Source organism: Mauremys mutica, chromosome 4, assembly GCF_020497125.1.
Source record: "Mauremys mutica isolate MM-2020 ecotype Southern chromosome 4, ASM2049712v1, whole genome shotgun sequence".
NCBI lineage: Eukaryota > Metazoa > Chordata > Testudines > Geoemydidae > Mauremys > Mauremys mutica.
Window position 1 is genome coordinate 120581477 of NC_059075.1, and position 16980 is coordinate 120598456.

A 16980-nucleotide genomic window follows, 5' to 3' on the forward strand; every position below is an offset into this window, starting at 1 on the left:
ATTAGCACTGACGTTTCACATTACAGTTAAAGAAGTTAATAAAAAAGTTAATAAATTGACTTTTAATAGCATACTATATTTTAATACTATACTACTATATTACTCTTCATTTTTTTTTCTGCCTACCTCCAGGCGCTTCTCGCCGCCAAGCCGCCAAACAGCTGTTGGTGGCGCTTAGCACTTTCCAGGAGGGAGGGGGGAGGAGCGGGGAGCCGTGCGCTTAGGGGAGGAGGTGGAGAAGAGACAGGGCAGGGGCGGGGCCTCATGGAAGGGGTGGATTGGGGGTGGGGCCAGGGGCAGCAAGGGGGCGTGTCAGTGATGCGGCCCTCGGGCCAATGCACTAGTCCTCATGCGGCCCTCGGGGTCATTTGAGTTTGAGACCCCTGGTGTAGGGAGTGTCCTGAGTAGATGGTTCAGTTTCTTAGTGTATTCCTCAGTGGGATCTGAGGGAAGTAGCCTGTAAAATTTGATATTGGAGAGTTGTCTGGCGGCCTCCTTTTGGTAGTCAGACCTGTTCATGATGACAACAGCACCTCCTTTATCAGCCTCTTTGATTATAATGTCAGGATGGTTTCTGAGGCTGTGGATGGCATTGCGTTCTGCACGACTTAGGTTGTGAGGCAAGCGATGTTGTTTTTCCACAATTTCTGCCTGTGCACGTCGGCGGAAACATTCAATGTATAGGTCCAGACTGTCATTTCGACCCTCAGGAGGAGTCCATGTGGAGTTCTTCTTCTTGTGCTGTTGGTGGGAGGGTAACTGTGTATCAGTGCGCTGTTCAGTGTTGTCCTGGAAGTATTCTTTGAGTCGGAGACGGCGAAAGTAGGCTTCCAGATCACCGCAGAACTGTATCATGTTGGTGGGGGTGGCAGGGCAGAAAGAGAGTCCCTGAGATAGGACAGACTGTTCTTCTGGGCTGTGTGTGTGGCTGGATAGATTGACGATATTGCTGGGTGGGTTAGGGATATCACGGTTGTGGCCCCATGTGGCAGGTAGGAGTTTAGACAGCTTACAGTCCTTTTTCCTTTTTAGAGAGGTGAAGTGAGTAATGTAGATCTCCTGTCTTATTTTAGTGAAGTCCGTTTGTATGGAAGTTTGGTTATTGATGAGTGTCTCTAGGTTGGAGAGCTCTTTTTTGATGTTTTCCTGTTTGCTGTATAGGATGCTGATCAGGTGGTTCCTCAGTTTCTTAGATAGAGTATGGCATAATCTCTCACTGTGGTCTGTGTAGTATGTAGATAGCAGTGGATTTTTTATCTTTAGTCCATTAGGTATGATGTCCATCCGTTTACATTTGGAAAGGAAGATGATATCCGTCTGTATTTGTGCAAGTTTCTTCATGAGGTTGATGGATTTCCATCACTTGACTTGGGCTCAGACTAGACCTAGAGGCCTAGAAGTGGAAGGGTCTGTATGCTAATCCTGATGCTCCTAAACCAGCTGGTTTCCCAGCTTGTGGCCAGATTGGCCACATTGGACTGAGGCACAACGAGAAGCAAACAGCTCCCTCTTCTGTTCCTGAACTTGTCAGACCAAGGCCAGTCACCTTGGTTGTGATGCTTATTAAAAGGATCTTCATTTCAAGCCAGGAATTCCACCATACGGGTTTGCGGCAGGTTTATGATTATTAGGCCCTGATTAGTGGGTGGAGGAATGTGGCTCATGATGTGTTTGCTTATCAGGAGCCTGGCAGTGCTAAATGGAAAGTAAACGTTGTTGTCTAATCTGATGGGATTCTTACTGTTATTTCAGGTAGAGCAGCTGCTCCTGGCGTATGGCATGGATCCAACACCTGTGGATATTCTCCTGCCTGGAACAGGATGGCTGCAATGTCAGGCCACCCCACTCATTCAGGCCATTTGGACTTGAACCTATCATCTGTTCCAGGGCCAGGAAATCAGACTCCAGTTTGGGGGCCATCCAGGATCTTCTCCTTTTCTCTCCCCCTAAAGTCTAAGGCATGATGACCTCACCCTCCGTGACATCTGCTTCCTTCATGCCCTTCAACAGTGGCCTCCATAGCCCACCAATACCTTAGCCCTGCCATTCCAAAGCACAACTTACAATTTGCCCTCAGACACATTGAAGGTAGTCATGTCACACTCATCCGCCATTGCGCTATCCTCTCACTCCCAAATAAGTAATCACACCCCATCCTTCCCTACCCTCAACTGTCCCTCTAGGAGATGGATGGAGACCACCAACATATTTCACCCAAGCGCTGTCAGGCAACAAAAACTTTGGTGAGCGAGAACCAGCACCCTAGAGGAGAAAGGCTCCATATCGAATTCCTGAGTCAGACAGTTGCTTAGACTGTGAGCATGCCCTACACCCTATTTCCCAGTCCACAGACTTTAAATCTTTGTGCTGACCTGGGCTCAGATTCAGACCAAACTACCTAGAGGTGTAAAGCTCCATATACCAGTTACTATAAAGAAACCTGTTACTCATTACATGGCTGTACTGTAACTAGTGCTCAAGGCGAGGAAGGGTCCAGTCCCATTGAGGTACCCTCTCTCACAACATGGGGACAGACTGGAATGAAGAACCAAGCAATGAATGTCTCATTATCCCATTGCAATTCTTCTGTGCATCCTGTCCCATTCTTTAAAGCAGCCCCCAGGCATTGTTTTTCAAAGCCCAGACGTCCCTGAACACTCACACTTTCCCTCTAGACGATGCCCCATTTTCAGGTCACAGCCAAGTGAAGGTGGAAATCTATGGACTTTGAGTGTTCTCCAAAATTTCATTTAAGGACATTTTGGAAGATCTTATCGGGAAGGTTTACATTTCTTATCAGGGCTATTAATGCGATAAGGAAAGCTCTGGACTGTGTGTTTATAAGAAGCAGCACCCAGGCAATTCTCTACATTCACCATTCAGCACCACTGGCTTGCGTGTCAGAAAACATCATGAAGTGGCTTCTGCTCCTGAGTTTGGTGGCGCTCTCTCAGTGCCGGGTGACCAAGTGAGTATTGGGGGAACACACCGCTTTGGGCTGCTGAACTTGGCTTTCTACATAGCAATGTGTGATTATCAAGGGGAGTGTCTGCACCTCTCTCATTCTCTTCTCTACTCTTAATTCATGTATAGGTAGCAGCTGGGAATAGCCCCTTAGCTTTGTGTTGTAGCAGAGGAATGAGGAAGGAAGGTCTTGTGGTTAAGGCACTGGAGTGGCACTTGAGAGATCTGGGTTAATTCCTGGCTCTAATACAGACTCCGTCTGTGACCATGGGCAAGTGATGGAGTCTCTCTCTGGGGATCAGTTCTCTATGATAATATTAGTGTTTATTATTTGTATTATCACAGCATCTAGGACCCACAAGTCATGGACCAGAACTCCATTGTGCTAGGCACTGGAAGACTGTCCCTTCCCTAAGTAGATAACAACCTTAGTATGAGATAAGAGACAACAGATGGATACAGACAGACCAATGGGGGAGTACAAGTACATGAGGGACAGTGGTCTCTGCACACTAGCAGCCAAACTTTTATTAGTGTTGGGTTTTTTATAGGCATCATGACAGAGGAGAGATTTAAAGGAGGACAGTGAGGTAGCTTTGCAGATGTTTATGGGGAGGACCTCCCAACTGTAGGGGGCAGGTGGGAGGAAGCATGAAGGTGCTTGATTGGAAATTTCCCAAGTGGGCAGTGGAGGTTGGCATCATGGGCCAATGGGAGGTGAGTATCAATGGCTTGATAGCAAATGAGGGATGAGAGGTAGGGTGGGGTTGATTGAGTGTGAAGGGCTTGAAAGTAAGGACAAGCAGCTTATGTCTGATGAGATAGAGAGATGCAAAGAGAGGACTTTCAAGGTGTCACAGGATGCTCTACTCACTGCTGGATAGTAACTCTTCCTGGCCTCTCTGGGGATTAGTTCTGTGGGGTCAGCACCCCTTTCTGCAGTTGCACTTCATCTCTTTGTTGCTTCCTCTTGATCTGCAGACCCTCTGTCACTCCAGGAACTGCTGCTGCTGCCTCTGCGTGACTTGGCCCTTTGTCCAGATCGCTGTGTGGCTTCCCCTTCACAGTCCCTTCTTAGGCTCAGTCCTCCCATTCCCTGCACAGCTGGTGCCACTTCCCCAGTGGCTGTTAGGGGAACCCGGACCCGTCCTCTACTCTGGGTTCCAGCTCAGGGCCCTCAGCAGCCAAGATCTTTGCTGCCACTTTCCCTAAGCCTTTCCTACCAATCTGGCTTCCTCCCTTCTCTGCGTTGGCCAGCCTCCCAACTTCCTCCTCCCGGGGAGGCTACCTGCCTCTGTTGTCTCAAAACACGCCTCCCTTCTCCCAGGGAGTGACTGCAGCCTATTTCCCTGCAGCCCCCTTCTCCTGTCTGCTCCCAGGCTTTATGGAAGCCCTGCCTGTTCCTGCACAGGTGAGCTTCTTCTGAGGCATGGTCTACACTGGGGCGGGGTGTGGGGGGGAATCGATCTAAGATACGCAACTTCAGCTACGAGAATAGAGTAGCTGAAGTCGACGTATCTTAGATCATCTTAGAATCACTTACTTCGCATCCTTGCGGCACAGGATCGACGGCTGCCGCTCCCCCATCAACTTTGCTTCTGCCTCTCGCTGAGCTGGAGTTCAGCAGTCGATGGGAGAGTAATAGGGGATTGATTTATTGCGTCTACACTACACGCGATAAATCGATCCCCGATAGATCGATCGCTACCTGCCTATCTGGCGGGTAGTGTAGATGTACCCTAATTAGGGCTTTTCTCTCAGCTTTAATTTCCCCAGCTTGCTGCCTAATAGGTTCATTGGCCCCTCTGGCCTACCTTAACCCCTTCAGGGGGAGTATTGGGAGGACACGCCATCACACACGGTCAAAGTGACACACTAGGAAAATTATCTTTGCAGCAGCATTCTGAGTGCACATGAGTAGGGCAAGATGGCATTTGTCAAGGCCAGGGAGAAGAATGTTGCAGCAACTGAGACATGAAATGAGGAGAGCTGGGATGAGAGCTATAGCTGTGTGAAGGGAAGGCTGCGTCTCAGAGAGCTTATGCAAGAAGATTTGGCAAGATTTAGACATAGCCTGGATGTGAGGAGCTAGAGGAAAGTCCATGTTGAAGATGACACCAGGTTATGGCCTGCGTGAGAGGCAGGATGGTGTGGTTGCCGACAGTGATCAAGGAAAGAGATAGCGGGGAAGGGCTTGATGGGAGGAGGATGATTAGGAGCTCTATTTTAGTCATGTTGAGGTGGAGCTCACAGTGAGACATCCATGGGGAAATGTCAGGGAGACAGGCCTGTTGGAATTTCTTCTGAGACCCCTTCCCACTTGACTTCCCAAGCACTCAGTTTGACTCCAGATTTCCTCACTCAGGTGTCTTTAGTTGGCATACAGTAAAGCTATGCTGGGCTGATCAGACTCAACTGCAGGGGGTGGATGCAGGGTGCATCACAGATCCAAAGTTACACAAATAACCCTGTTTCCTTTACATACATTTATACATCACATTCATTGCATTTACTATATGTTGTATCACACATTTTGGGATTGGCTTGGTTACTTTGTAGGAACCAATCCCTGTACAGCATGCTCTATCCACGCCATGTGCGATTTACTCATCTTTATGTTCCCAGCTTATTTTGTCCATTGTTACCCTGTCCTTTGTAATGATTCCCTTGATGTTCCCTGCCTTATATTGGCTAGTTCAGCCATTCTGTCTCTTGGCTTACCACCCACTTACCTGTCCTGGTTAGCACAGACATTCTGTGTTCAGTTGGCTGATCTATTAATCTCCCTAATCCTGTCTCCCAAAAAATGAGGCCTCCCCCGTATTCAATTACTCCCATCAAGCCTGGCCTACAAGGCCAAGATTTCAGTCTGGACATGAAGAGACAGGTCTAGCGGAGGGCAGTAGATTTGTGAGTTATCGGTATAGATACAGTAGTGGAATTTATGTTTGTGGATAAGATTGCACAGAGATAAGGGGTAGAAGGATAACAGAAAGGGATGAAGGATCCCCATAGAAAGTTGAAGGGTGGATCTACTGAAGGCATCAAAGAGTGATTACAGATATAGCAGGGAGAACCATGAGAGTAGAGAGACATGGAAGCCAAGGGAGAATGTGCTTTCAAGCAGAACAGCATGGTCAACGGAGTCAAGGCAGCTGATAATACTTTCTTTGTCCATCTTGTCTATTTCCACTGGGTCATCTCTCTGTCATCTCTAGTACACGTGGGCTGGGATTTTCCAAGGGTCCTATGGGAATGATGTGCCCAACTCCCATTGACTTGCAGTGCACTGGGACCCCAACTCCTTTACACTCCTTTGATAATCCTAGGTGTACTAAGGGGCCTCAGTGCAATGTAAAAGCCGGATTGCACTGTATTCCCTGACCACAAGGTTTGCCTCCTGCTTATTTGTTATTGATTGTTCTCTCTCCCCACCTTTGTTGATTAGGGTCTCCCTGAAGAAGGGGAAATCCCTGAGGCAGAACCTTAAGGAACATGGCTTGCTGGAGGATTTCCTGAAGAAACACCCTCGCAACCTGGCCTCCAAGTATTTCCCCGGCCTGGCCAACGAGGCTGCCAGTGAACCCCTATCAAATTACATGGACGTGAGTATGGCAGGAAAGCAGGTCTTGTAGCCTCCCTCTCCTCATCAAAGCTTCACACTCCTCTGCCAACAGCTGATCTCTCCTCCTCCCAAAAATGCCCCAACCCCACTCCCCCACCCATGTGCTTCCAACCAAGCTTCCATCTTGCTGCTGCCAAGAACCTGTGCTGGGCCACCCAGCCCTGATTGGATGGGATTAAGAAGAGCACTGGGAACAGCACTCCCAGGTTCTGCTGGCTCCTCACTACTCACCACCCCCTCCCACACCCTCATATTTATGGGGGCGAGGGCTAAATGACTCTGGGCCTCAGATGCGAGTAGGTGCTAGGAGCCATGCTTGGCAAAGTGATGGCAGAGAAACACCAGGTCAGGCTGAGCCTTTAGTGAGGGCACCATAGCCCAGACCCTCAGCTGGTGTATCATAGAATCATAGAATCTCAGGGTTGGAAGGGACCTCAGGAGGTCATCTAGTCCAACCCCCTGCTCAAAGCAGGACCAAACCCAACTAAATCATCCCAGCCAGGGCTTTGTCAAGCCTGACCTTAAAAACCTCTAAGGAAGGAGATTCCACTACCTCCCTAGGTAACCCATTCCAGTTCTTCACCACCCTACTAGTGAAAAAGTTTTTCCTAATATCCAGCCTAAACCTCCCCCTCTGCAACTTGATACCATTACTCCTTGTTCTGTCATCTTCTACCACTGAGAAGAGTCTAGATCCATCCTCTTTGGAACCCCCTTTCAGGTAGTTGAAAGCAGCTATCAAATCCCCCCTCATTCTTCTCTTCTGCAGACTAAACAATCCCAGTTCCCTCAGCCTCTCCTCATAAGTCATGTGCTCCAGCCCCCTAATCATTTTTGTTGCCCTCCGCTGGACTCTCTCCAATTTATCCACATCCTTCTTGTAGTGTGGGGCCCAAAACTGGACACAATACTCCAAATGAGGCCTCACCAGTGCTGAGTAGAGGGGAATGATCACATCCCTCGATCTGCTGGAAATGCCCCTACTTATACAACCCAAAATGCAATTAGCCTTCTTGGCAACAAGGGCACACTGTTGACTCATATTCAGCTTTTTGTCCACCGTAACCCCTAGGTCCTTTTCTGCAGAACTGCTGCCCAGCCATTCGGTCCCTAGTCTGTAGCAGTGCATGGGATTCTTCCGTCCTAAGTGCAGGACTCTGCACTTGTCCTTGTTGAACCTCATCATATTTCTTTTGGCCCAATCCTCTAATTTGTCTAGGTCCCTCTGTATCCTAGCCCTACCCTCCAGCGTATCAACCACTCCTCCCAGTGTCATCTGCAAACTTGCTAAGGGTGCAGTCCACACCAACTTCTAAAGGAAGTTGATGTGTAAATCAGCTTGTGTAGCTATAAGGGTTTACACCGGCTACAGATCTAGCCCTTGGATGGCAATGGTTCCCTCTCTTTACATCGTTCTTTATCCTGCTTTGGCAGATGGAGTATTATGGAACCATCTCCATCGGCACCCCAGCCCAGGAGTTCTCCGTCCTCTTCGACACTGGCTCCTCCAACCTGTGGGTGCCCTCCGTGTACTGCTCCAGCGCAGCCTGCAGTAAGTCACCTGTAACGCCTCTTGTCTTGGCATTCCAGCTGGGCGAGTTGATTGAAATCAAAGAGATTTACATTAGCAAGGAGGAACCTTAATTGAAATAATTGATTTTAATCTTGCTTTGCATTTGTACTTTTTAGTTATTTTTCTAAAGGAAGTTGATTCTCACTGGTTTGTTACCACTACAAACATGTTGATTTGCAACAAATATAGCCTTTACATTATATTTGGTGCTTTCTTTAGCTAATCAGGGGATACACTTAGGGTTGCCAACTGTCTAATCACACAAACCCAAACACCCTTGCCCCACCCCTGCCCCTTCTCAAAGGCCCCTCCCCAGTCCCATCCCTTCTTCGAGGCCCCACCCCACTCACTCCATCCAACCTCCCGCTGTCGCTCACTCTCCCAAGCCCTCACTCATTTTCACCGGCTGGGCCAGGGGGTTGGGGTGCAGGCTCTGGGCTGGGGCCAAGGGGTTTGGAGTGTGGGAGGGGGCACTGGGCTGAGCCTGGGGCAGGGGATTGGGATGCAGTAGGGGGTGAGGGGTGTGGCCTCTGGGAAGGAGTTGGGGTACAGGATACAGGCTTTGGGATGGAGTTTGGGTGAGGGAGGGGGCTCAGGGCTAGGGATCAGGGTGGAGGCGGAGGTGTGGGGTGCGGGCTCTGGGAGGGAGTTCGGTGGTGGGATGGGGCTCAGGACTGGGGCAGGGGTTTGGGGTGAAGGGTGCAGGCTTCATCTGGGAGGCGCTTACCTCGAGTGGCTCTGGGTTGGTGGCACAGCAGGGCTAAGGCAGGCTCCCTGCCTGCCCTGGCCCCGCGCCACTTCTGGAAGTGGCCAGCCTGGCCCCGGGGAGGAGGGCTCCGCGCGCTGCCCTTGCCTGCAGGCACCAACCCCACAGCTCCCATTGGCTGGAGTTCCTGGCCAATGGGAGCTGTGGAGTTGGCACTGGAGGTTGGGGGAGCACACAGAGACCCCCTGCCCTCCCATCAGGGGCCGCAGGGGCGTGCTGGCTGCTTCTGGGAGCAGCATAGGGCCAGGGCAGTCAGGGAGCCTGCCTTAGCCCTGCTGCGCCACTGGACTGTTAGCAGACTAAACTCTCCTGGATTGACTTCAGTAGCCTCCGGGAGATAGGGCCTGATTCCGGGAGACTCCCAGCGAAACAGGAGGGTTGGCAACCCTAGATACACTATGTCAGTACACATTTATTTATGCAGTTATATAGCTTAATATACAATTATACAGAAAAATAATTTGTACATTTGATTGTTAGAGAATGGTGAGGGATGCATTTCTTATTTACTATGTAATTACTTTTTGATTTGTGTCAAACTCAATTTGGATGGAAATTGGAATTCACTTTAAAATGCAAAATCCAGCCTTTTAAAAAAATTAGTTAAAACTCCTTTGAATAGGCTGGATGCATAAGAAAGAAAAAATTATCAAAACATGTTTTGCATTTAAAAATAACGGATTTATGAAAAAAAGGAAGTGTTATCTGTAGCTAGTGAATTGAACTGATTCTGATCAGCATGTTGTTCAAGATTTTAGAACTTGTAGATCTCATCCTCTCGCACCTAGTTTTTACTCAGAGATTGGAAGAGGAAAACAAGTGTTCCCACTTTTCAATTTCTAATTAATTTCTTAAGTTGGAATGAACTAGTCCGTGAACTGAACTAGTTAATAAGCAGATATTAAGAAAGTATTCTCTCTGCACTTGCAGAAGAGGCTACTGCTGTCAAAAAGCTTGTTTAGCGCTTGAAGAAATTCTGTTTCCAGATTATGAGAGCGTTTAAATTCCACTAGTTCCATTGACTTTCTTTAAAGGCAGAAAACATGCGCTGCTTAATAGTAACCTTTGTATGTAATTTAAATGATTTTAGTGAATTTTAGTAAGTTTAGACCTTAACATATGTTGTCCTAATGTCAAGATTAATTTTAAATAGGATTTTTTTAATCATCTATTTTTATCCACCTCAGAAGCCAGAGAGCAGTAGATCTCCCTCCATTGTCCCTCTGTGTACTGCATGGTGTTAGAGGGGAAACAGGCCCTAGTCAGACCAGAAGCTAGATCCACAAAGGCTCTTAGGTGTGGCAATGCTGAGTGCTGCAATGCTTGACTCTTAGGCACCCTGCCCCCACTAAGGAATTCATAGCCTGTTTAGGCACCCAGGCTCTCTATACAACACTTGGGGAGAGTTACAAGTGTCATTCTGTGACCATCTGACTCTTCTGTACTTGCAGCAAACCACAACCAATTCAACCCATCAGACTCCTCCACCTATGAGGCCATTAATGAGAGTCTCTCCATCCAGTATGGCAGTGGCAGCATGACCGGCTTCCTGGCCTACGACACCGTCCAGGTAAATCACAAGAAAGGATAAAGATCAGGAGTTATAAGGACAAGACGCATCTGGGAATCTAAAGAGGAATTCCACATGGAGTGAACCGGGAGAGGGAGATAGAGAAAGGGTAGAGAAGAGAGCAGATAAAACCAGAGAAAGAGGTGGGAAACACAGAGCAAGCCAGAGATCATCTGCATTTTTGTATCATGTTCATTTAGATTCTGTTTTACCCACTTACATGCAGAGTGCATCTCATAGGTTGACTCATATTGCAGAGGGAAGGGTGTACAGCACCTCTGCTCCCTACTGTATGGAATAGAGCTGCTCTGCTGTGTGCCATAGGTCCTATAGAGTCAGTGACTATAGGAGTTTCTCCTTTGTATGGCAGGGAGGCTTTTAGAGCAGGAGGATCTCAGTTTTCCCTCTGCATTTGGCATGAAGTGTGGAATAAGTGTGGCATCCAGAATAGGAACAACTGCTAAATCCTAGGATTGTTAATACATATAATACCCATTGAAACTATTCTCAATGCTGGGGCCTCATTCTGATCTCATGCTGGTAATTCTGCCCACTTCAGCTGAATGACTCCACAAAGAATGAAATCAAAGTCAGACCCATTAGCGCCTATGCATGTAATCCAGTCATTCATAGGCTGTTCCCAAATGGGGGGAGAAGAGAGTTCAGCCTCTGAGAACTCCCCACCCACGAAGTTCCCTCTGGTAGGACTTAGCAGCTTCTCCCAGGGTGCAGGGTGTGTCTGATTGTCCCCATCCCTCCGCCAAGGTTGGAGGCATTGTGGACACCAAACAGATCTTTGGCCTGAGTGAAACTGAGCCCGGCACAGCCTTTGAGTACTCTGAATTTGATGGGATCCTGGGTCTGGCCTTCCCAAGCATCGCCTCTTCTGGAGCTACCCCCGTCTTCGACAACATGATGAATGAGGGTTTGGTGTCACAGGACCTCTTCTCTGTCTACCTGAGCTCGTAAGTCAGGGCTGGAAACAGCCCACCTGTTGCAGTGAGATTCACGTTCCTATAGCGCCTCTCACACTGAGTGATCCCTGCAAGTTTGCATCAGAATTCCCCAAAAGCAGCTGTGACGGGTTTGGTCACAGACACCTCCTTGGGACTGTCACCTGAAGTGCTGAGCCTGTTTTCCCTGCCAGCTTGGGACTATAGAACCCCAAGACATGCTAGCCTGCTGCAACACAGACCCAGGTCTGGTCAACGCTCCTGAAGCTGCAGACTTTAACCAAAAACTATTCAGCAGGTCACCTATCTTCTAGACACCCAGACACTCAGTTCCCAATGGGATCCAAACCCAAAATAAATCCATTTTACTCTGTACAAAGCTTATACAGAGTAAACTCATACATTGTCCGCCCTCTAATAACACTGATAGAGAGATATGCACAGCTGTTTGCTCCCCCAGGTATTGATCACTTACTCTGGGTTTACTAATAAACAAGAGTGATTTTATTAAGTATAAAAAGTAGGATTTAAGTGGTTCCAAATAATAACAGACAGAACAAAGTAAGTCATCAAGCAAAATAAAGCAAAAACATGCAAATCTACGCCTAATACATTAAGAAACTGATTACAGGTAAAATCTCACCCTCAGAGATGTTCCAAAAAGCTTCTTTCACAGACTAGACTCCTTCCTAGTCTGAGCCCAATCCTTTCCACTGGTACAATCTTTGTTAGTTCCAACAGCCATCTTAGGAGGAAACTAGGCATTTCTCATGACTAGAAGCCTCCTTTGTTCTGTTCCACCCCCTTTTATAGCTTTGGTACAAGGCGGGAATCTTTTGTCTCTCTGAGTCCCTACGTCTCCTTCTAAATGGAAAAGCCCCAGGTTTAAGATGGATTCCAGTACCAGGTGACATGGTCACATGTCCTGTGAGACTCCAAGCCTTCATTTTTCCTGGCCTGACTCACAGGAAGGCTTGCAAGTAAACAGACTCATTTACAACTGATTGTCTTAGTTGATGGGAGCCATCAAGATTCCAAACCACCATTAATGGCCCACACGTTGCATAATTACAATGGGAGCTCAGAGTTATATTTCATATTTCTAGTTTCAGATACAAGAATGATACATTTATACAAATAGGATGAACATACTCAGTAGATTATAAGCTTTGTAATGATACCTGACAAGAGACCTTGTGTGACAAGCATATTTCAGTTACATTATATTCACACTCATTAGCATATTTTCATAAAATCATATGGAGTGCAACTTCACACATTCTGTGCCGGTGATGTAAGTTTTGGGGATCAGAAATGAATACTACTATCTCTAATGATTACATTAAAACATCAGGGCCACATCAAGCACTGCCCAGTGCCGAAGTAGGCCATCTGTATTACACTGATTCAATGGGGGAAAAGTTCCCCCAAACGTGTCACCCACATGGTTCCCTCACTTAGCATCTTCTAGCACCAGATGGAACCATCTGCTCAGAGGGAAGAGCAGCACCTCCTGAGTGACTGACACTACTGCCTCAAACACCTGGGCCTTTCCTTGAAGGTCTCCTATCCAGTTTTAGGGCAGGTCCAATCATGATTAGCTTTTGAGATCTAGCAAGAGGCTGGGGAAAGTGATATTGAAGTAGGGGGTGAGACACAGCTCTCTTCCAACCATCCTGTCCTTACTTTGCTACTAGATGCTGATGTGCCCAGCTCTGACTCTACCCCAGCACTCCCCAGCTGTGGTCCTTCTCTAACAGCTGGAGCATTTGCTATTGTCTCCTTGGCCGACCATTCATGGATCTTCCTTGACTCTCCTCTCTCCCTTCTCCAGTGATGAGCAGAGTGGGAGCTTCGTGATGTTTGGCGGCATCGACTCATCTTACTACTCTGGGAGCCTGAACTGGATCCCTCTCTCTGCTGAGACTTACTGGGAAATCACCATGGACAGGTATCACCCACCCCTTGGCCCTTCCCCTTCATTGTGCCACCTTGAGGAGACAAGCAAAAGGAGACGTGGGGGAAGCTCAAATTACAGAGTCTAGACAAGATGAGAGACACGGGAGTCAGAATCATGCCTTCCTTGGAGTTATAGGAAAGAGGCTCACCCGCGAGGAGGTTAGATCAGTGGTTCTCCACCTTGTCCACACCAGAAACCCTCATCTGGCCAGCTCGGCTTAGCAATAAAGGAAAGGGCTTGGTGGTCACAACCCCTTGACATCTGTTTGTGACCCCCAGGCTAGATCGGTCACAATCCCAGAAGGTTGTAGGATGAGGAGCGATGGGCAATAGCCAAGGAAGGTTGAGGCTGAAACATCAGGGGAAAGTTCTTGGCAGTCATAGGAAGGGGGCGGTGAGGCAGCTCCACCCTGCAGGCCTCTTGCTGCTGGCTCGTGGGCTGAGTGGGAATGAGATTGGGAGTGTTTCTAGGCAGGTTCCCCCTGACTCTCTCTCTCTTGCAGCATCACCATGAATGGAGAGACCATCGCTTGCTCTGGTGGCTGCCAGGCTATCATTGACACTGGTACTTCTCTGCTGGCTGGGCCCTCTACTGGCATCTCCAACATCGAGTCCTACATCGGCGCCAGCGATGGCACGGTAAGGGCAGGGATCGGGGACCGACACTTCTAGAGGTGTCTCCTACACATGGATGTGATGCTCCATCTCTCTCATTGGAGACCCTAGTGGTCAAGACACGCCTAACCTTTCCTCCATGTGTTGACCTTCCTCCCTGCAGATCAGCTGCAGTGCCATGAGCAGCCTGCCCAACATCGTCTTCACCATCAACGGCATCGAGTTCCCTGTGCCCCCCAGTGCCTACATTCTTGATGTGAGTGTTTTCCTCAGAAAGCCACCTTGGGGCCGCTTAGCCAGGGCTTGTGCCTGAGGCCATTGCACTGAGTGTGCTGGCACTTGCCACCTGCACAGCTGGCATGAGCCTGCAGGAGCATCACTGAGACACAGCTAAGACTCTGTCCCCAGTATTAGAGTGGGGAGGCAGAGAGCTCTTCCCCCAAAGGAATCCAAGGGGAGGGAAGGTCAAAATCAAGGCAGGCCCACAGTGAAAGTGACATACCGCAAGAGAAGCAAGGCAGCCTGTAGAGCTGGCCACCGTAGGAGATCACCAGGGAAGGGGCCTTACTGGGCTAGGAGAGAATTAAATGAGCAACTACCCAAGCTAGGAGGTTAGATCAAGAGAGATCACTGCCTCGCGCTCCAGGGCCTGGGCATCTGAGCATCAGGAAGGAGTTTTCCTCCCCCATGATAAAAGTTTGCTCCCATCTGGGGAGGAACAGGAAAGCTGCTTTAACAGCACACAGCAACACCAGCTGGTAGCAGGCAGTGGGGAAGCACAAATCCACTTATAATCACAGCAGGATTTCTGGTGGCAGAATGTAATTGCTCCCTTTGGAATCTGGCCTGGAGAGAGCACGCTTTGCCTCCCCAAGGGATGTGTCATGAACAGAAGTGGTCAGGACCTTGCTTCGCTTCCCAGTTGAAAGTTTGCACCCCTTAGGCTTAGGCTGAGGCACTGGGGCTGTTCTGAGGCTCAGATCCACAAAGGTAGGCCACTGGGATTTAAAAAAAAAAAAAGGTATCTAAATAGCTCCAAACACTGGGGAACAAGTCACCAGTGCCACTCCTTGTGGCCCACAGAGGTCTCCCATCAAAGCCCTGATCCAGCCTAATGCTCCTTAACTTGGGAGCTTTGAAAGCCCAGATGAAGATGGTACAGGGACAGGCACAGGCACAGGCATGTGCAAGCTCTACAGGATGATAACTCAAGGGATCATTGAAGTTCCTACCCAATAATTATGTCCTATTTTCCCTGGTGCAGGAGTCTGGCTCTTGTAGCTCTGGCTTTGAAAGCATCGACGTCTCCACCTCCTCTGGAGAGCTCTGGATCCTCGGAGATGTCTTCATCAGCCAGTACTACGTTGTCTTTGACAGGGCCAACAACCAAGTGGCCCTGGCCTCTGTGGCATGAACACAGCGCCGTTCCTCGGACACTGCCATGGAACACTGACCCTGGAAAGTCTCTGTTTCTCTAGGGCCCCAACTCCGCGTATCAGTCTAGTAACCCCACCCCACACTCACCCTCTGTCCTGTAATCTTACCCACAGTAGAATAAAGGAATATAAGAGCATTCGAGTGAATTGTTTCTCTTTGATGGAGTGAATGACTCAGATTCCACCACTGTGAAGAGGGAGATGTACCTTCTGCCAGCACCCCTCATTCCTGACGAGGAGCCCCTATTGCTATTCCAGCCTTGCCCCTCCCCATCTCCTTCTGTGCCAAGACATCTCACTCCTCATCTGTTTGATTTGTTTACTTCCAACAGAAACTTGTGAAATGGCTTTCTGGGTGTGAGCCATGCAATCAAATCCTGATGCCTTAAGGAGGGCAGGACTGTTAATTGCTTATCACAGCAGGCCCCATCTATCCCCAGATGGGCCTGGAGGGTGGTGAGGTCTTGCTCTGTAGCCTAATAACCTGAGCTCTGTCCTCCCCTGCAGTTTCCTACTGAGTTATCTGCTCTGTAGTGCTCCATCCGAGGGGCCCAGAGGATGCTCATTGGCTGCAATGATTCACACCCACTCATTGGATGTGCCTATCCTGCCATCTAGCACCTTGGCGCTGGCTGGGAGCTGCCCTGTTGCCCAGCCGTTGGTGGTGTGCAGTCCCTGTTTTACCCCAAAAATTGGATTTTGGGGCACTCCTAGAATAGCCTATCGCCCCCTTAATCTGTTCTTCCTGAGGTAAAGGTTTCCGGGATAGTTAAGGTAACACTTAAAGGACATGGATACAAGCTTTCAATAAAATGAGTGACACAGGCAGTATTCTATCCCAAAACCCGATTAATGTAACTAGTAATCCCTATTGCAATATGATCTAAAATTAAAAATCAGACATGAATCCCCTACTGCAAGTTAAAGATAATTTAAACCACAAGAGCATGCAGTTTAAATTATTCTAAGTGATGCACTCTATTGCAGATGGCCAGTCTGCAATAGATCACTGACAGTAGTTCTTCAAATGTACTTTAAATTTTACATATGTAAACCACAATTAACATACTCATACATCCACATACTAATACCGTTACTCTGTCACTATACTAGCTTATGCCATGTTATACAATCTAACAGGCTTATGGTGATTTAACTGTGTTGTCTCTGCCACTGTGGCTGCTTTGGCTGCTTCAACTTTTTTGCCTGGTTGCTTTTCTCCACTCTCCTCCCAGCTTTTCACTCTTACAGCTGGTTCTTCCAATTGATCTTCTCTGTTTGTTATATCCTTGGGGCAGCCGGTGTAGGAAGCAATCACTTGAGGCCAGAGAGCAGGCAGCTAACCAAAACCTCCATTTTATTTACAGATATACAGAGAGCTCACTCAGCTGGTTGAAACCGGCTGAGCTAACCCATAATAATCTAACTCAGTTGCCATAGCAACAAAAACCATGACAACCAAATACACAACATATTCCTCCCCCCCTAATAAGAACATCCCCTAAATAAAACACACACT

The 16980-nt window shown here is 48.3% G+C and overlaps 1 protein-coding gene across 3 annotated transcripts; it reads left to right on the plus strand.

Moving 5' to 3' along the window:
• Window positions 1-1882: 1882 nt before the first annotated feature.
• Window positions 1883-15543, plus strand: LOC123370126 (pepsin A-like). 3 transcript variants are annotated; one of them, XM_045016374.1, is made up of 9 exons: window positions 1883-2968; window positions 6413-6569; window positions 8024-8141; window positions 10380-10498; window positions 11264-11463; window positions 13286-13402; window positions 13914-14049; window positions 14189-14281; window positions 15290-15543. In XM_045016374.1, the coding sequence occupies exons 1-9, from the start codon at window positions 2721-2723 to the stop codon at window positions 15437-15439; spliced, it is 1338 nt and encodes a 445-aa protein (XP_044872309.1). In that variant the 5' UTR covers window positions 1883-2720; the 3' UTR covers window positions 15440-15543. The 3 variants fall into 3 exon arrangements, with proteins under 3 accessions (XP_044872309.1, XP_044872310.1, XP_044872311.1); XM_045016375.1 differs by lacking the exon at window positions 1883-2968 and adding an exon at window positions 3641-3681; XM_045016376.1 differs by lacking the exon at window positions 1883-2968 and adding an exon at window positions 3791-3815.
• Window positions 15544-16980: the final 1437 nt, after the last annotated feature.